Here is a 21513-nt window from a genome sequence, read left to right on the forward strand (position 1 = left end):
CCTTGAATCATTTAGACGGAAATGATCCGGAATTACATTCAAAGTGAATGAGCATTAGTTTAAAATACCCCAACACTTCTTAGGATCCCCGTCAAACTTTTTAAGAGACGGAAGGCGTAGAGAAGAAGTGGAGGCTGTTGTTGAAACAGAGGAAGGCAGGGTAACTTCAGAGGTGGTAACGACCACAGCTTGAGAGGTCGACACTTCTGTTTGAAGGGACTTGTCATGATCTGCCTACAGCGTATGCATTACATGCTGCTTTGCATGGCAGCTCCTGCCTTGTTGTCATCCTGATGTCATATCCTGTGGTTCCACCTTGTGATTCTTTCTCCTACCCTGCTCCTGTGATTGTATGCTGCATTGGGATCTATCTCAGCATACTATCTGCTGACCTGTTCCTTATTTGTACCTGGGACTTATCCGTGTATTTCCCTGTGCATGCTGTCTGGATATTACCTCACCTCCTATTTACCTGCATCAGCTGTATATCTGGTAAACTCTGCAAGATATTATCTCATCAACTGTTCACCAGCAATAAACATTGTTTGTTTTCTCCACCTATCCATGACTCCTCAGCTGTATTTCTACTCTGATTCGTGACAGGACTTCAGTCTAGCAGCGACTCCCTGTATGCATTGAAATAGTTGGGCCTGTTCAGTCTCATGTTTCTCTACTCTGTGAGCAAGGTGTAAAAGCAATTCACGAGCAGATGGTTCACCAGATCTTTCAGTCAAAATGGTCAGAGTATACTGTCACGCTAGCTGCGAGGCTAAGACCCACCTACTGGTATTGACGCTGCTAGTTTAGCAGGTGCGAAGTCTAAAACCTGCCTCTGGTGTTTGTCAGGGATCCACGCAAGTGAGTTTGGAGTTCGCAGCAGAGACACGCAGGCCGCGGCCCTCCTAGGTAGCCACCAGATAGGTAGAGGGGGTTGGCGAGGTTGTACAATCCGGGTCAGACCCGTGCAGGCAGATAAATACCGAAGGCAAAGGCAGCATCAGGGAGTCCATTGGTCAAACCAGGAGATCCAGAATATGCCAGAAGGGGAATACAAGTGCAGAGTCAGGAAAGCCAGGTCAGTAACCAAAAGGACAATCAGGGTGCAGGAACACAGACAGAAGCGCTGGATCATAAGTGGACCTTGATATTCTGGCACCCTAATAGTGCCAGGAAGTCCCTTAAATAGTGTGCACGGTGTGCTGATTGGTGCAGTGGGGTCGGTGGTCAGAATCGGCTGACCGTTGACAGGAAAACAGGGAGCGCGTCCCGTTGCTAGGCAACGGGATGCAGAAAAGCCACGCATACGCCAGCAGCCGCCAGGCCCAAATACAGGCACTTTCCGTTGCCTAGCAATGGGACACGATTGACCAGCACAGGAAGGCGCCCGTTCCCGATTGTGCGGGGACAACGCCTGACACAGGGTAATCACCTGCGGTGATGAAGTCATATCTGCAATAACCAAACACATCAGGTAAAACCTTCTTGAGCCCAAGAAGCAGGTTTATACCGATTTCGATTTCTGTCTTATCTTCTTTTGATGCAAAAACACTGTTCTACAAGATTTGAAATATGTGCTGATAATTATGCTGGTTATTTTTATTCTGGCATTTGATATCTGTTCAGTCCTTTGGCGCACCTGTCTATGCATTTTTGAAACAGCAAATAGAATGCCTGCCAACTTTCCCACCGATCACGATAAAGCTGTCCCGATTGGGATGGCAGATCAGAGTCCTCAAATCAGGACTGTCCCACCTAAATCGGGATGGGTGGGAGGTATGTAGTTAGTTATAGATATATTGCTAATTTAGTAACACAGTAGTTCAAGAATGTCAAATTGTTTAAATCAGGCCTGTCCAACCTGCGGCCCTCCAGATGTTGTGAAACTACAAGCCCCAGCATGCTTTGCTGGTAGACAACCAGTTGATAGCTGGAAGGGCATGCTGGGACTTGTAGTTTAACAACATCTGGAGGGCCACAGGTTGGACAGGCCTGGTTTAAATTAATTATTAAACATTATACAAAAATCTATTCTGAAAATGACCCAGAGCATTATGTTTGAGACTTGGAATCTGGGCCCCTGGCACCAGGACCTATCAACACTCCTGTCTGTCAGTACATGGATATTTACATGATTATTAATACCTGAATGACCTAAGTTATCAGACCCATATTCGCATATTTACAATATGTCAGGTTCACTGGAAATAAGATTAGTTAGTTTTAGCCTTTTACCTAAGTGCATTTTATGTTGGTTTTTTTCTGAACAAATAGACATCTCTCTTGCTAGCATAATGGAATAAATAATATATACATATTTTTATTGTTATATACAGGGAAACATAGGAAATGGGAAGAAAAACCACTTTGAAATTCTGCCAAACATTATGTTCACATGGAAGCAGCAGTTCTCCACCCACTACCCGCTACATTTTGTTAACATATTCCAGCAGCAGCCTTTATATTGTCCAGAGATTGTAAGACTAATAGGAGAGGTAATTGTCTCTACATGAATTCTCAATAGAGGGTGGTGGGAGGTACTTGTCTGTTGTACAATTTTGGTGCAGAGAGGATTAAAGGGTCCCTGGCAAATTTCCAGGGGGCACTGTTTGGACACAGTTGGAATTCCTTTTCTTAGAGGGATGCACATGCAGGGAGGAGCCAGAGGAATCTCTAAAAACAGACAACAGCTTGCAGAAACAGTGTGAGTGAATGCAAGCTGACTGCAAACTCATCCAGCTGCAGACAACCAGAATTTCCCAGACTAGCACCTGTGATACTGTGTGCGCCTGCCAAAAGTACTGAGATGCATATCCTGTTGCCACCTTGCTGTGGTAAGGCATACAAAATATATAATTTGAGGAAATTGCTACATCCATCCTTCCTAGAAACCAGACCTTCAAAAGGAACTCTCACAATTCTAAATTACCTAACACACACATACACAGACAGAGACAAACAGACTAGGGTCAATTTATTAACCTACCAATATGTTTTTGGAGTGTGGGAGGAAACCGGAGCACCCGGACAAAACCCACGCAAACACGGGGAGAACATACAAACTCCTCACAGATAAGGCCCTGGTCGGGAATTGAACTCATGACCCCAGTGCTGTAAGGCAGAAGTGCTAACCACTTAGCCACCATACAAAGCAATATAATTTGTCAGTTTTCAAATGACATATCAAATGAATTCACTAGACTTTCCCCTCTACAATTCATCCTTAAAGCCACTGCCAGACTGATCTTCCTCTCGTCAATCCACATCTGCTGCACCACTCTGCAATCTCTATACTGACTGCACCACACCTGCAGAATTCAATTGAAGGTACTCACCCTCACCTTCATCCCCTCATCAACTCCTCCCCTTCATATATCTGTGACCACGTGATGAGATACACACACTCTCGTCCTCTACGATCTGCCTACCGAGACTTGCACCCCTATTATGAAACCACCTATCCTGCCTGACTTGTCTCATTTTCCCTATAGTATATCTTACCACCACTAAATACTGCTCCTTCTTCTACCTACTGCAGTACCTTGTCCACTCCAAGTACCACTAGTTCCTTATTGTGGTTTTCTAGAGTTTTTTGGCAAATATATCTTGAGATATATCTTGAACCTAGCCCACAACAGTAAGGAATGCATATTAGCTGGCCTAATTCTGCCCATTATAAAATTTCTTCTTTTCGTAACTTGCCATGCACATACTGAATTTTATGTATGCCTAGGACACATAAATACCAATTTGTGACATCACAGTATTAGCTATGAGAAAATTACACTATGGCCCCATTGCTGAATGATTCCAAAATTATATTTTCTGTAACAAATACAGTCATATATGTTAAAAATGTATTATATGCAGTATGATGTCCATTGTTTACCATGTAACTATTCATAAAATTCTTACCTGTAGCTCTCCTACTTCCAAATCCATTGGAATCCGAGAATCAGTATCCCAGGGATTTGGAGGATTTAGTTCGAGAAGTGAAAGACCATTTTCTTCATCCCTTTCAATGACTATACAAAAAATGGTACACATTAATTGCTACCATAATGTATTTCTTTGAACCTATGCACATCTTAAAATAAATATACTGTAGAAATATAGAACATTACTTCACGATATGAAACGTGTTCACCTTATATCACATAAAACAATCATGCACAGTATTGTACTGGCACCTCTGCATGACAATTTGGCCCTCCAATTACACCTCTATTCTGTTAATTATCTTATCTGGTCTCCTCTCGTGGCAAGATTCAGAATAATCTGTTGAGCAATCGCTATCTTTAACATACCAATGTAGCAAACATTAAAGGGACACCTGATATGTCACATTTTTATCACAATCTACCTTTCATGTGTTCACTATTTCTCCTCATGTTATCATAACATAACTATTAAATATATTATTTTCTAGTACTTGTACTGGCCACTTGGGTGACATTTATCGCACATTGCAAGAGTGGTTCTTTCACAAGATTCAGCATAGATATAGATGTGTCTGGAGCAATGGGACAGCAGTCATCATTATCCACTTCATTCAAACATCTTGGATAAGGGAACAAATTGATAATGTTAACTTGTATCTCTGTCTCTTTCAATGTTTAAGAAAATATTTTTTTAAAAAGGCCCCTTCCAGCAGCCAGCGCTATACATACTGGACAGGTATCTACTAAGCCAGGTACCCCTCCTACAGTGGAATCCTGCGCCAGGCTAGACAGGTGGGTTGGTCACACTGTAACAGGGAAAAGTGCACCACTTTGTTTAATATGTCTTTATTATTTTATGACATCTGGTCAGGCTTAAAACAATTGCCCAAATGTATTGACACCTCTAGCATGTCTCAATCGGATACACCTTGTCTTAGTACAATGGTGGAGGATTACTTTAATGATAAAGTAGAACTTAGCATCTCAGACAGTCTTTGAATTCTGGGAGGGAAAAGGGGAATTTCTGAGCCCCTACTACAAACTAGCTATGGTGTACTTAAACAGCCCACTCTGCAGTGTGTACTCGGAAAGAGTGTTTAGCACAGGCGGGTACATTGTGAGTGATTGTCGGAGGAGACTACTTCACAAAAATGTAGAAAAACTGGTGTTCAGCAAAATGAATGACAAACTGTATGAGGAATATCGTTCTAGCTACCAATTACCAACAGAATGTGTAGATTCCAGTAAGGATGAATTAATTAGGATGATTAGTGATTTGATTTAAAAAAAAATAATTAGATTTTCTTAATCCAGTTCAACAACCAACAACCAAAATATTGGCTTTTGTGGGGCACTTAAGCCACTAAAGGGGCAGCCCCAGTCACTAAAGTGCTTGGTTTGTTAACCTATGTACATGTCCTATTCAACATATGAGTGGGTGGGTGGCCCCAAGGACAATGCCATCTTGCATGACTTTTTGTGCCCTTGGTGTCTCATCATCTTTTAAATGTCTAATGATGCTGCTGTAACTGGCCGATGATTGGCACTCCAGAAGTATTGTAAGGAAGGATTCTACAGGCCCAAAGTTATAGAAAAAAGGCAAAGGTCCCCGCAGTAATATTGGAATCAAGCAAGGAACACAGAGCTAAAATTGCATAAACTTGTGGGTTTATTATTATCTTTGCTTGTCTCATAAGGTTTTACCACAGCAGTAGATAAGGAATACATTTTTCTTTAAGACAGCACCATATAATCTCTCAATTGGCAATATTACAGTCCCGGTAAGAGGTATAATACAGTTTAATCATGATGTCTCACTTGTTTCACTTAAATAAGTTGAACATAGCAAAGCAAAAAAAGGTAAACTTGTCTGTTTTCATATGAGTCCTGCTGACATCTCATGGCAGTGGCAAGCTAGGTTTTTTCCCATATTCTAAAAATGCTTCCTGTTTGGCTGGCTTTTACATCTGGCTTTTACATACTTTTGCTGTAAACATCACTCAAGCAATAGTTGTGCAACAGCTCTCAATGTCTATTTGGCACAGCACAACGCACAGCCAGCAACTATTCACTAAACTTTAACCGTTCATTTTTGGCCCCTCTACTTATCCCCAAGAATCTTCTGAAGCCTTCGTTCTAGTACATTCTGGAGCCAAAATGCTCTTTTTTTGTATTGGGGCTCTTTGTAACTCATTGCAAAGTCTAATTGTTATCTGCATGTTCCTAGTGCAGTCTGGGGCTCTAGTGAGCACCCTGGGGTTGTAATTTGCATTTTCTCCACCTTAAAACAACTGCTGTAATTTGCAATGAATTTCCCAGAGGCTCTGTCTTGTTTGGAAACCAAATCTGCATTAATGTGCGTTTATATACATAACCTGTGTGGTTTACATCATTTTTACACGTCACTAATATAACATAAATGTATTATTTATACATTACATATTTATATACATTACATATTTATATACATTCCATATTGATATACATGACATATTTTATACCCGACATATTTTATACATGACATATTTATATACTTGTAAATATATATACGAGTTATGAGTCCCCTTGTTTGATTTACAAGGGCAGCATTACGGCACATACTACTATTATCCAGTCAGATCTACCTTACTAGTGCCATAAAAAACACTTACAGTAAAACAAGGTGTTTGTTTACCCAACAAGAAGTGCATAGTCACCTTCGTCTATTTATTTTATCAATATCTAACTATATTAATTCTACCACTGTCCATCCAATGAACTCTGCCTGTTTCTGTAGCATAAGTGTCTATGATAGATGTTCTATTATGTTCCAAATTTATTGTCTGCATATTGTTTCAACATTTTTATCTTTTGCACCTTACACTCCACACACTACATTTTTGTTGTTGTTTAATTTATCTAATAAAATTAATTTCTTATCCTTACACACCCCATACACTGCACCCCACTACACAACACACCACCAGTGCATTTTCAGGGCACCTCTGGGCAGTGGCGTAGGAAGGAAAATTTTCATGGGGGAAGGGGGCAAAAGGCCGAGGACTACTATAGGGCTCGTAGCCCCTTTTTCTCATGTTTGGTATCTCGTTTTATGACCGTTGTAACAGTAGATATACAAAGACTCCCAATCCTATGGTAATTTCAGTCAGTGTTTCAGGGGTTGGCCATCTCCAGTTTCACTGTTTATTTTACTATAAAAGTGTATTTATACATTAGGAAATAATTATTATTAATATCAACTACCAACTAGTACAACAGCTGTTAGAAAGATATATAAATTCAATTGTTCATCTTCAAAATTTAAATTTTACATAGTCATTAACCTAGTTTTTATTCAGATTTCGTTGACAGCCTAATCTCATTTGATTGGGAATATTTTTAAATCTATAGTCACTGTCTCAATGGTTATGGTATGTGCTATAAATTTAAACTGCAATAGCTCATGTCTGCTACTGGATGCACCACATGAAATTTGGGGCAAAAGTAAAGTGAATAGTTGTTCAGCATCAATACAGGTTATTTCTTAAATGTTTATGAACGGTACACTTAGTGGTAAATGTATCAAGGTCCGATTTTTCAGCATTTTAAAATCACGGCAAATTGCGGGTGTTAACCAGCGATTTTAGTCCAAAAGTTATCAAATGTATCAAGCTGCGATTTTTACCCTGATCTTCAAAATCGCTGGTCATCTCTGGTGATTTGCTGCAATGTTTAGCTAACTCTCCTGTGTTGTCTTTATCTAGCTGCGATATTAGTAAACACATCACTGCCTAGGGAATCAAGCCTAGTGCTGAATAGCCTGGGGTTGGTTATCATTATGGTGGGGGACCCCTGCTACGTGTCCCCCTGCTATAGTGCCACCCACCCCAGGCTGGTTTGCCTAGTGCTGGTTATGTGAAAATCAGGGGGACCCCACGCAAAAATTTTCCCTGATTTTCACGTAACCTGAATAGAGGGGGAACCCCTGCTTTTTTTTTTCTTCACTTTTATTTGTTTTTATCAGTTTTGACAGCTGCCGGGACCTCCAGCTCTATAGACAGAACAGTGTAACAGTGATATGTTGTATCTGGCGTGTTTTAAAGCAAACTCAGGAGACTTTGCTTAATCGCATCTTCATACATTTGAGACTTGTATAGCCAGAGTGACAGACGGTCGGGAGATTGATCTCTATTGATTCTGGAAATAGCGATTTTGACAGAAACACAACTTTGGCGATTTTACATGAAATCTCAGGTTCATACATCTGTGAGTTTCAACTCTCCCAAGAAAATCGCTGGATTTGCAAAATCACACATTGATACATTTACCCCTTAGATTTTTTTTTTTAAATAAACAAATCAATCAATCTGTATTAAATCTGGAGATGTTCACTGACCCCCAGTGTTTTGGTTTTGGTTTTGGTTTTGGATCCCTATTTTTTTCCCTAAAATCCCAATTTTTTGGGGTAAAATGAAATCACATAATTTGGCTCTATTTTGTTCCTACATTATTATTAACCTCAATAACATTAATTTCCAGTCATTTCCAGTCAATTTGTGTCAAGTGACAAGAACACTGCTACCCCTCCTGTTTCTGTATGAGCAATGGCACTGGAGACTGGAGAGTGACAAAAACACTGCTACCCCTGTTTCTATGTGAGTAATGGCACTGAGCAATATCACTGGAGAATGGAGAGTGTGAAAAAAAATTTGAGTGCAGCCCGATTGGGGGTGATGGCGGGTGCCAGACACGGGACCCCCCGGACCGGCTGTCGGCAGGGGGCATTTTGGTAGTGGCTGGCTGGCCCCTCCTCCGAGAAAAGCCACCTTCCCCAATGTGGCCGCGGATCTATTGATCCATTCCCCCTTCCCCCAGTGTGGCCTCCTCCATTCCCCGTAGTGCAGGATATCACATGGGACATGCATCACGTGACAGGTGCCGTCCCATGTGTGCACGGAGAGGAGTCTCCAGGGCTGCAGGTAAGTTTGAATGACAGGAGTGGCTGCTGTAATGTTTTAATGACAGGGGGGGATGCTGTAATGTTTGAATGACAGGGAAAGGCCTGCTGTAATGTTTGAATGAAAGAGGGGGGGCTGCTTTAATATTTGAATGATGGGGGCCTGCTGTAATGTTTTAATCATGGAGGGGTCTGCTGTAATGTTTGAATGAAAGAGGGAGGGCTGATGTAATGTTTGTGAGAAAGGGGGGGGGCTGCTGTAATGTTTGAATGACAGGGGAGGCCTGCTGTAATGTTTGAATGAAAGGAGGGGCCTTCTGTAATGTTGGAATGAAAGGGGGGCTGATCTAAGACTTGAAGGAAAGGGGGTCCTGCTGTAATGTTTGAATGTCAGGGGGGCCTGCTGTAATGTTGGAATGAAAGGGGGGCTGCTCTAATGTTTGAAGGAAAGGGGGGCTGCTCTAATGTTTGAATGAAAGGGGGCTGCTCTAATGTTTGAATGAAAGGAGGGTCGAATGTAACGTTTGAATGAAAGAGGGGGGCCTGCTCAAATGTGTGCAGAAAAGGAGGGAGAGCTGCTCTATTGTGTAAAAGGGGGTATGTTGCTATAATGTGTGAGGGATGATACGGCTATATTGCTATAATGTGTGAGGGAATGGGGGGGTTATTAATATAATGTGTGATATGAGCAAAGGGTGGGGGATGTCTAATAGTACATGGGTGGGAGGTAGGCTATTAATTTAATGGTGGTGTTTAGGTGAGGGCTAATTATTTAATGGGCGCTATTTTATATGTGGGGTAATGGTGGGGCAATTTAATTTATTGGTGGGCTATTTCATTTACTAGTGGAGCCTATTAAAATAAGATGGGGTGACGGGACCTTTAATTTCATGCTGGAGAGGTTTGGGGCTATTAATTGAATATGGAGCTGAGTTTGGGATGGAGGGTTATTTATTAAATGTGAATATTAATTATTTAATGTTGAGGATGGTTGTGGGAAATGGTAATATTAAACGTAAATGCTATTAATTTTTTGCTTGGGTTGGTTGGAGGGAAATAGGTCTATTTATTAAATGTGTATACTATTAATTTCATGTCAAGACTGGTTGGCGTTTTATAATTTTCATGTACTCATTATTTATTCCAAATAGGGCTTCTAACATTCCAGGATCCAGACAAGCAGCAACTGATCTAAATAAATCAGTAACCACATGTGGTGAAAGCGACAAACACAGGTAGGAGAGAGCAGGACAGTCTGCCAACTGTCCTGAATCTGGTGGGACAGTCCCGAATTTGAGTGACTGTCTCGCTTAATCAGGATTTGGTCCGACTACAAGGACAGTTGGGAGGTATGTCCTGCTTCTCACTGTACTGCTCGTGATGGCAGAGCTGCGTGCACCTAACAGTAGTGCACACAGTATTACCTGTGTGTTTGTCTAAAATGTGTCTAAAATGACAACCTTCCTGTCTTAAGTGTCCCTGTCCCCCAGAACCTTATTCCAGCGCTGGTGATACTTTAGTGGTTCTTGCATTGATTCCATTGCCTGCCTTCTACCTTGCACTGGTCCCATCCTAAGATCACTTTGTTGAACATGTGGCCAGCCCCTGTTGGACTGACAGTATCATTAATCCTGCCTCATTTGCACTTATTATATCACCAGCAAACCCTTTGAATAGCTATTCCCAGAGCCGTAACGAGGGTGGTGTGGGCGGTGCCGTCGCCCAGGGCGCAAGCCCAAGGGGGCGCAGCAGCTACCCACTACCTGCCCCAGAGCATTGCACCTTTAACCTCTCCGCTGCTGGACAAACTATCTTGAGACAATCATACAGATTACCTGGATGCAGCAGCCACGTGCAGTAATAAAAGGCTGGATTCTTCAGTCATTTAGTTTCACAGTGGAATGCATGTGCGTTCCAAATGCCGAACTTCCTGTCAGTGGAACGCACATGCGTTCCACTGTGAAACTAAATGACTGAAGAATCCAGCCTTTTATTACTGCGCGTGGCTGCTGCATCCAGGTAATCTGTATGATTGTCTCAAGATAGATTTTCTAAATCTACAGCGGTCAGTGTCAGGGCATCAATTCCCACAAACAATAAAATAATATAAAGAAAATAAAATATAAATGATAAATACTTCAGTGTAAGTACTGAGAAATTTGAGATGTGCAATAAAGTTTTGTGAAACTGACGATATTTTCTGGCCTCGTTTTGGGTGTATCACATGACCAGAGCGAACACGCCAGGAAACTACACTGCGAGGCAGGCACAGAGCAGGTGGAACATCAACATCCTTAGGAGAAACAACTCTCCATTTATTACCTGGGATATAGCCTGACCTCAAGCGCGCCGGAGTACAGTCTCTAGATCTGCAGCATTGGGTGACATCACAGTGATTTGGTTAAGAACTCATCCCACGGTACTATCAGTTACTTTCATCGGATAAGAAGATATTGTGCTAGAATCGGACTCTATACCAAGGAGCCCAGGAATATAAACATTTATCATTCAATACATTTATAATGTATTATCGTTATGGGATATGACAGTTTACCTTCAATTACACTCTAAAATCACTGACATATGATCAGATTTCATGTAAAATCATCTATATACACAACTTGGTGTGAGAGTGTTTATATATCTACATTTTCATAATCAATTCCTTTATCTATTATTTCAAATATTTTTTATTTATTTATTTATCATTTATATTTTATTTTCATTTTATATTATTTTATTGTTTGTGGGAATTGATGCCCTGACACTGAGCACTGTAGATTTAGCAAATATGTGGTATTGAGATTTGGGGAGAATCTTACTATGCTGCTTGTGACAGGGAAGGTAGACTGATTGAATTGGAGCGCTTATTCCTACATCTATTTTTGTATTTAATTTTTTTCTCAAGATAGCTTGTCCAGCAGTGGAGAGGTTAAAGGTGCAATGCTCTGGGGCAGTCGGCTTCTAATACCATGCTGCCTCTTCACCTTGAGGAGCATGCCACCGTGTCCTGTGAATGTCGCCCTCTTTCATATGTATATGGAATGATACATACTCCTTTTTAGTATTAATACATACTCCTTTTTAGTATTTTTGTATTGAAAAGCGCATTTTGATCTTTTGTTTTGGACTTATATCTAACTAAGATATATCTAACTATGTATTTATCTATATGTATTATATGTATACTCTACAGTTCACACTCAGGTGATAATTGTTTGTTCTATACATACAAGGCTGTTTATATTATAATATAATTCAGTAACATAATCAGGCTAGGCTGTACACTGTCAACCTGCTTGTATTTCACAACTAAATGTAAACATTGACATACTTCCTTACAGGGAAACAATGAACTTCATTGTATGTGTAACAGAATTCTTTCAGTAAAGTGCTAGCCACACCCCCACATTAGGTTGGCCACACCCACTTGGTAAATGTCACTCCCACTTAGATGGGGGGCACCGGTGCCCTGTCTCGCCCAGGGCACTAAATTGTCTAGTTACGGCACTGGCTATTCCCTTCACTTATACCATTGTGTGCCAACCCTCCCTGAACTGTTATTAATTCAAACCAATCCCCCCTTCACTGGGCACATTTAGGGCTCATACACAATGATTACGAAAGAAGTGTTTTCTTGCAGATCTTGAAGCATTTCACCTTTGTGGTGATCACACCTGGAAAGCCATTTATTTTAAGGATTATTTTTAATGCATTTTTTGTGAAACGCACAGTACACATATTTATATATTATATATAGAGAGAGATTTGACTGGTAGTTTGCATCTCATGACGTCAGGGAAACATGCAACAGTGCGTGAGGTGCTCATATGCTGCTCCTGTAGACTGAACAAATACGATTGTGCCAACATGTTTCTTAAACGTGTTAGACAAAGTCAGATATGTTTCTCTGAAGGGAATTTTGAAAAGATGTGTTAGTAGACAACTAAACAAGTTTGAGCACATAGGGGCATAAATCAGTCGCAGATAATGGAAAAGGATTCATGTAATTTTATAACACAGGCATGGCAGCTTTTGTCCTGCATTGCTTTAGAAATTATCCACTGTGTCTTAAGTCATTACATCTAGGGTTTCCTAAATGTTACTACAACCAAATTCCAGTAGTTCTAAATCCCACCTACTATTGTGTCAGCCCCACCTACATTTGTTTTAATCCCGCCCACATGAGGCCACTTCAGTCATTTTTTCCAGGGCCACTTTAAGTTCACAATCCGCCCCTGATTGGCTCCATCAGTGGAGAGCTGTGAGACTTCCATCCTTCCAAGCCAAGACTAAATTGAATTTGAGCTTTTAATAGGCCCAAACTCCTCCCCTACGAGGAATGGGTGTGACATTCTCCTGACTCCCAGTAGGTTAACCCTTTCCTCAGATGAGGCAGGTACTCACACCCCCACAGCATCATTAAGATCTTCTCAGTCCCCATATTTTATAAGAATCTCAGAGACATGCAGAGTCATTTTTCCCCGTATACTTTTAGGAAAGAAGATATACCCAGAATTGTTATATGTGAATCCAAGCATAAAAAAATGTTAACAACATTATTGACTCAAGAACCACTCCTAATTTAAATGTACTTGGCATCTCATAAGATTTAAATGGCATAAATCACAGCTGCTGTCACTGTGCTTTGAATTATTTCCAGTTTTTGTCACAGTGACCTCTGCCATAATTAGAATGTTCAAAGCAAGAAGTTCGGTAAACACACACCCTCCAACATATAACTTTCCACCTAGTAGAAAATTCTCTACATAGTGCATAAAAAGTTTCATAAACCTAAAGGCGTGTGACACAGAATTTGGAAAAAGCTTGATCACGAAAAATATAATATTGAATTAGTGTTAGTAGGAAAATGTTTAAAGGACATAGAATAATTACCTGCCACCATTTCTCTGGAGAAGAACAAACAAATGTTTTTTGACAGTATAGTAGCTCAATTTGGGTTTAGCTATCTATGACACATTTACAAAAGTCATTGCCATTTTATTTTTACTGCATAAGATGTTCAGTTACAATTTACATTGTTTGATTGGTTGCTGTAGTTTAGAGCACATTGTTTTCATAGTTACTACACAACATTTCATAAATGTAATTCACTGTGTTGAATGAAGCAGCAGTGGTTTGTATTTTTATTACCTAACTCATCTTGACAGAAGCTATCTGGTGGGTTGACATATTTCATGGTGCTCACGTCCAGTTTCCAGTTGTGCTTGGTACAACGTACAGTCCTAAATGTCAATTGAAACACAAAAAAATTATGTCCCAATACAAAACTGCTAATAAGAAATGCAACAAAACATAGTAACATAGGCTGAAAATGATAAAAGCATATATGTATATTTATTTTATTCAATTTTAGGGTTGAAATTTTCTAAGAGGTTTATGTATGCAGGTTTCAAGTATCCAAATGCATAACATAACTTAAAAAGGTCTGTATTTTTTCTTGTCACACTTCTTCATATCATCTGAAAATAAATGTATATATTTGCATGATAACAAATGGGATGTTGTTTGTATCATAAAAAATACAGGGCTGTTATAAAGATGAATAAATACACTGTGGGACTTGTACTATCTGTGATGTACCATTAGCATATGTAAAGTTTAATTGAGTGTAGAACTCATGAATTACTCTCTACCCTAGGCGATGGTGCTGTGCAGGGTGAGGCAATATCAAGGCTCTAAGTTCTAGCAACTCTATTCTGGATCTCTTTGGAGTGGTGGGAGATGTACCTGTATCTACCTACCCCACCGGAGCAGTGTTGGGTCCGTTTCCAGAAAATAACATCCCTTGACAGGAAATGACAACCAACTCCCACACCCAGAGCTTGGGACAGAGTAACACTAAAATAGCCTTCACCTGTATGGGATGTTCTTCATTGCCTCAGAACATTGATGAAAAAGAGCAGAAGGAAGTATAAAGTAGGGGTCTTATAGTCCCCATTTTCTATTACACAAGGATCCTTTGGTTTTCCCTATGTGGGTAGCTTTAGAGAACTGTAGTTCTCGATGATATGTCAGTGCTTGTGAAAAAGGCATGGGTCATGTGTTTTGTCTGTGCCAGAATTCTTCCCGGGTCCATTCACATAATGAATATTGGAGAACATGAGATGGACTGTGAAGTCATAAAAAGATTTGTTGCCAAGACAGTATATTCTGCATTTGTTGTTACGCTCTAAAATCTTTGCATAGAGGTAAGGAATGTATTATCTGGGATACATTGGATTTTATTCTGTAAATTCACACACAATGCTTAAAATTCAATAAATTCCATTTAAAAATGACCCCGGTCTTTCCCCACATTTCCGCCAACATGGAGGCATTTGGTGATCATGTGTCTTATTTTCTGAGTGAAAATGTAATATTTAATTGAGAAAAATATTTTAAATAATGAAGCAGCTTTTCTAGTGTTTTTCTTGAAAAACTGCTCTTTAGATATGTAATGAGCCAGATACACTAACAAAAAGGCCAATTCAGAATTCTATTGCTAACCTGTGAGCATAGAGAAGTATTTTGCAAGAGCTATTATATTTTATTGTATTTACAATGAAAAGTCAATAAAATATATCACCCTCCACAAAAGATGAGAAAACTACTGATAAATTTACAAGTTGCACACAGCTGCCACGTTTACTAGGGATATGTGGTTAAAGATTTCTAGAACAGGCGTGGGCAATCCGTAGCTATCCCTCTGCTTTGGAGCTACATTGTGTCATTGTAAGTCTGTTGTAGAAGATTCACAAGTTAATTTGTGTAATGGCAAATTTACCAAGCTTTACATTTTAAAAAAACACATACTACAAAAAGAGATGTTTTGAATCTTGACATTACAGTTCGATAAAAGAAAACAGGGTTAGATTTTGAAAAAATAAACTTGAGTAATTCGACTTTATTTTTAAATACATAAAGTACCATTGAAAAACAATTCACACCATATCCATGAACGGTTTCCATCTTTAAATCATGAAAATCTTTGTTTTCAATATTTATGCAAAATTATTTAGAATTTAAAATTAGGATACCCCTTTTGCACATGCAACATTTGTACACTTATATTTCCATGTCTGTATTATGTATTACATGTACCTTAAGATATGTGTGATATTAAATCTAGATGCTTCTGGAGCAAAGGTGCAACAATCATCATCTTCATCAACTCCAAAATTTGAACCCAGTTTGTGTAGGTGAAAAATTTACAGCAATTAGACAGCCTATACAAGATTCATGTAACTCAATATATGATGCAAGTACAAGGTAATGTAACTCTAAATACAGATGCAAGTTGCAATGCAGCAATTTTGCCTCAAAATGTATCTTTACCTAGAGCAAATGCATCTATATGCCCATTGTATTTGACAGCAAATTTGCCTAAAACCATAATAACCAGATATTTAGCTTTCACTGTCTTACTTGCACTATACAAATACAGTATTCCTTATTGCTGATTGCTTCCTATGGTTCAGTGCAAATTTGCACCCAAATGCAATGTTAGTAAATAACTCATAATAATAGTTTTGGCATAAAGCCAAAAATATATACAGTATTTTGCCATTTAAAGATTTCCAATTGTCTGATCTACCAATACAATATCAGCATTATTACCTGTGGTCCAGATCCTCAATATCTCTAATGAAGGTTCCCCCTTGGTGTTTGCATAAATTCTTACATGCTCGCAACTCTTCTCCATTTTTAAATATAATAAAATTGTTTCCCTTTTCTTTATTCTTCAAAAAGTTGATTCCATCTTTAAGACTTGCTACTTCTGAAAGTGTGACATGTAGAAGAGTATTTGCTGTCTGTTCCACACTATTAAAAATAAATAAATATAAAATGATTATTAATGCCATATTACAAATCATAATTAAAACGCTACTGTACTTTAAAGCCTACTCTAGATATTCAATGGCATTGATTACTTTACAAGTATGGAAATTCTTCACAGTCATTGTACACGTTTTCTTAAGTTGGGTACACACTACAGAAAATTACTGCAGCTGCAACTTCTGTAACGATTTTACCAACAACTGAAAGTCATGATGATCATGCGGATTTATGTGTACACACCTACACGATTTACCTTCAGTTCAGATCTGTGTTCTTCATCTCTCATAACAATCTGCTGAAGAGACTCTATAGAGATCTGCCTACACACGGCTGATTGTGAGAGCATACACACTTCCACATTTGCCTGACATCGTTCCATCGTTAATCGTGATTTTTAGGACATTTTTAAAACCAAATCAATGGATACGGTGTGCATTGGTACAACAAAACATGACTAATGCAATATCTTACCAAACGGTCGTTTACCGTGCGATTGGCACGACAATTGGATGAAAAACCTATAGGGCCTGAATCATTAAGGAAAGTAAAGCAAAAAATGAGTAACTTTTCACCTTTGCAAAACCATGTTGTAATGGAGGGGAGGTAAATTTAAAATGTGGGGACAGATTTATAGTTGGGGTAGGGCAGGTCTTAGATCAACTTTATATTTCAGTCAAATATTTGTGTGCTACATGAAAAAAACAGCCAGTATTTATCTTACGTGCAAAATAATAAACTAATTTTCACCCCTTGCATTGTAACATGATTTGCCCTGGTGAAAACTTACTCTTTTTTTGCCTTGCTCTCCTTAATAAATCAGGCCCATAGTGTTTTGCAACAATGGCTATGAGATGAAAAGTCATCAGCACTATGCCTACTGTCCTAGCAATGTAATGCTGGGTGCACGGGCCCACAAGTCAAGGGATTCACTTAGGGCCACCTTGACTAATGTACCCATGCCCTCATTGTGGACTGTGTTCTCCATTTATTCCTAGTTTATAATGCTTTGGTATCTTGGTGACAACCTCCAAACCAAAAAGATATAGTTGACATTTTAAAATTGTTTCCCTGGACACTTTGCTTTCCCAGGATACTTTGCAGCTTCGCTGGTGAATCTGTAAATGAGAGGGACTGCAATTTTCTTAGGCAAAAGTCAGGGGATGTCTATTGACCCAAAAAAAATATATCTTAATGCATTGGTTGTATTATCATTATATAAAGCAATCCTAAAGCTGCTGCTGGGCTGATGGTTGTACTTAGTAGATTAGTTCAAAATCTTACTGGAATTACTAATAAGTTGATGAATCTACTCTCAAATTTGAGACATTTTATCTTCAGATTCCGAGCCCTTATGCCTGCTTATCCCACCATATTTTGAGAAACTGCATGTGTACCAAAGTAAATATTATCAATATATTTGTCTTTTTCTACTTTTTATAGATGACCTGTTCCTCGTATGGTGAGACAGTGGAGTCAGGGTTAATTCAATTTTTGGATTATTTGAACACCATTTCAGGGTAGCATCAAATAATACAAATATACAAATCTTTGGAGCCATATGTTTTTGTTGGATTTTATGGCATATGCAAAAGATGATACAAGGCAGTCAAATCTGTATCATAAGGACACTAACCCTCATCTCTTGCATGCATCATTTTCCATTCTCTCAGTGTCTTAAGGTAGCCTGTATTGTTTCTGATATTGATGAAGTACATACACAGATGCAACTCATAAAACAGAGTTTTGAACTAAGGCTAAGATAAAACTACATTGGATGACTGCATTAATCATAGAAAAAATCATCGGGCCTGATTCATTAAGGTACTTAAATTAAGAAGTTTCTTATTTAAGTCTCCTGGACAAAACGATGTTACAATGCAAGGGGTGAAAATTGGTTTTCTGTTTTGCACATAAGTTAAATACTGTCTGTTTTTTCAAGTAGCGCACAAATACTGGATAGCTTATTTGTACACTGACATTTAAAGTTGATATTTGTGTGTTACATGAAAAAACAGTCATTATTTAACTCATGTGCAAAACAGAATACTAATTTTCACCCCTTGCATTGTAACATGGTTTTGTCCAGGAGACTTAAATAAGAAACTTCTTAATTTAAGTACCTTAATGAATCAGGCCCATCATCTTTAAGATAAGACTGAAAATTGGATTATTTTTAGTATTAGTATAGTAGTGCTACACACCACGTTAAGGGAAATAATACAAGACATTGTGGTATCTTGCAGTCTAACCCATTCATTGATACGTAGTGTAGAGATTAACCAGTTTACACTAAGGGTATTAGCCATCAACACCAAGTTACAACTGATTACCCTAACAAGTACTTTCCTAAACATTTGTCTGATAGACAAAATAGCTGCTACAAATGTCACAGCTGTGCTATCTGTAAAAGGTTCAATTATAATGAATTTCGCTATCCTAAGTCTGGAACCCCAAATAAGATCAATTTTCATTTAGCTTGTGATTTAAGTATTGTGATATATCTGATTGAATACTCTTGTAGTCTGCTCTATATTGGTAAGACCAAAATGGAAGTAACCCACAAGTGATATGACTAATGACAGGTGTATCTGCATCTCCTTACAGGTCACCTCAGTTTGTAATTAATCAAATACACCATTGCTGAACTTGGACTGCGTTTGCACGTCCCTTCCATTCCCCATTCCACTCCAAGCATAAGGAAACACAAGTGCCAGCTCAAATTTGTGTATTTTACACTAAACAATTGGGCATACACCCAACTTAACATGAGCTTCATTGTATTCAATATAAACATACTAGTTGTTTATTACCTGTTATGGGTATTGAGCAAGGGCCCATGTTATCAAGGACATACAATCACTATTGAAATTACAAAGAAAAACATTTCATATTTATACTTTAAATACTGGGCTCCTTTTCAGAGTAAATGTTAAGCTGATTTTTGAGTTGTCATTTTGACTTGTTGTTTTTGTCATACAGGTAATCTTGTGTTGTTTTGTTTTGTCTTGATTCATTTTCATGCCTGATCTCCTAATTTTTATCATTGTTTTATTTTGGAGATATTTTATTGTTTTGGCAGATGCGGTACTCTGCAGGTTTGACTTGCCAGCAGAGCTTCTCTCAAACCATGTGACATTCAGATGATGACATGACAATTGTAAGAGTTTGTACATCTGCACCTTATTTTCCTATAAGTATTTTGTTCATTTTAAACTTCATTGTTGTTTGGTAAAAGTTGTTTGACTGAAATGTTGTTTATTGTACAATATGTACTGAATAAAAAAAAATCCTTTTGATTTCATTATCTGCAGAAGTGCCTGGACGCTTTGCTTCTCTGCTGAATCTAAGCATGGCACATGCAATACTGTTTCCGTAGATCTTGAAGAACTACAATCTTAATCATCAAAACTTTGATTATAATATGATTTTCTGCATTTCAAAAATTAATTTTCTGTAAGTATTACCTTGCAAAACACAAAGATTACTAATTTTATTCAATATGGAGAAAAAAATAATAATTGTATTGTATAGTTGCTTAATATTGAAAATAAAGGTAAATTTCCATATATATATATAAATGTTCTGGATTTAGGGGTATATTTACTAAAGTGAGAGTTTGAAAAAGTGGAGATGTTGCCTATAGCAACCAATCAGATTCTAGCTGTCATTTTGTAGAATTAACTAAATAAATGATAACTAGAATCTGATTGGTTGCTGTAGGCTACATCTTTCTCTTTCACTTTTTTGAACCCACAATTTAGTAAATATACCCCTTAGTTTTTAAAATCTAGTGCTATTCCTGGAAATTAGGGAATATGAACAGACAGTTTTCTCTATATGTATATTTCTCTTACTGTAGTTATGTGTAGTTATCTGATTGTATTGTTTACTAGTAAAGTAGCATTTACAATTGCATGTGTAACATATTAGTGTATATATACAGTATACAAATATAGTCTCATAGCTATCTTCTTCACCTTCATTCATCATGACATAAGTTCTGCTCCCCTTCCTGACGAGCAGCTGTGGAACTGCTTTCCCATATTCTCCCAGGCAATATGCTTTATCTGGACATAGTGTGAGCTTCATGGCTCACACTTCCACCCTTCCCTTCTCTGCTCTCTGCTGTCCTGCTGTACTATTCCTTGATACCATTACCTGGCTTGCATGGTTCTATTTTATTATTTCTGCCAAGTATTCTGCCGTTTTCTGTTCTACTTTATTTTATTTCATTCTGATCTGATTATGTCACTCTGGTGCTGGTCTACATTCTTCATATCACTCTATGCTTCTAGTTTCTATCATGTTATGTCAGTTACTGTAATACCATACATTACCTTTGCCTCCCCTGTGATATTTCATAGTTTATTTATTTATTGTTCATTGCAATACACTGCATGCTACGCCTTGATTCTTTATTCTCCCGTGCCTTGTTCTTGTTCTTGTTCTACTACCCTGTTTATGATGTTCTGTATTACAGAAAGTAAACAAGAGATAGAGCATCACAGGGCAGGGTGGAGTAAAAAGAACAAAGCATGTAAGAGTATACACTTGAGGCAGAGCATACAGTAATGATCTGCCTCAAGTGTTTTCACTTACATGCTTTGTTCTTTTTACTCTACCCTGCCCTATGATGCTCTATATTTTGGTAACTTACTCTCTTCTGCTAATTAAGCTGTTCTGCCTTCTAAAATAACTTCCTCTCTTCATTCTTCTATGTATACTCTTCTCAATTTCTCACCCCTCAACCTGCATCCTGAAACTAATTCCCTCTCAATTTATTCCCCAACGGCTGCC

At 38.5% G+C, this 21513-nt stretch overlaps 1 protein-coding gene across 1 annotated transcript in view; it reads right to left on the reverse strand.

Annotated features, from left to right (window-relative positions):
- LOC142158849 (cytidine monophosphate-N-acetylneuraminic acid hydroxylase-like) overlaps positions 1–21513 on the reverse strand; it is a 91607-nt gene that overhangs the window by 57570 nt on the left and 12524 nt on the right. The window contains exons 2-4 of the mRNA XM_075213168.1: positions 16495–16698; positions 14029–14120; positions 3913–4022 (exon numbers count right to left, since the gene is read on the reverse strand). Of these exons, the coding sequence (XP_075069269.1) occupies positions 3913–4022; positions 14029–14120; positions 16495–16698 (406 nt within the window). The remainder of the gene's footprint in view (positions 1–3912; positions 4023–14028; positions 14121–16494; positions 16699–21513) is intronic.

This window comes from Mixophyes fleayi, chromosome 5, assembly GCF_038048845.1.
Source record: "Mixophyes fleayi isolate aMixFle1 chromosome 5, aMixFle1.hap1, whole genome shotgun sequence".
NCBI classification, from domain to species: domain Eukaryota; kingdom Metazoa; phylum Chordata; class Amphibia; order Anura; family Limnodynastidae; genus Mixophyes; species Mixophyes fleayi.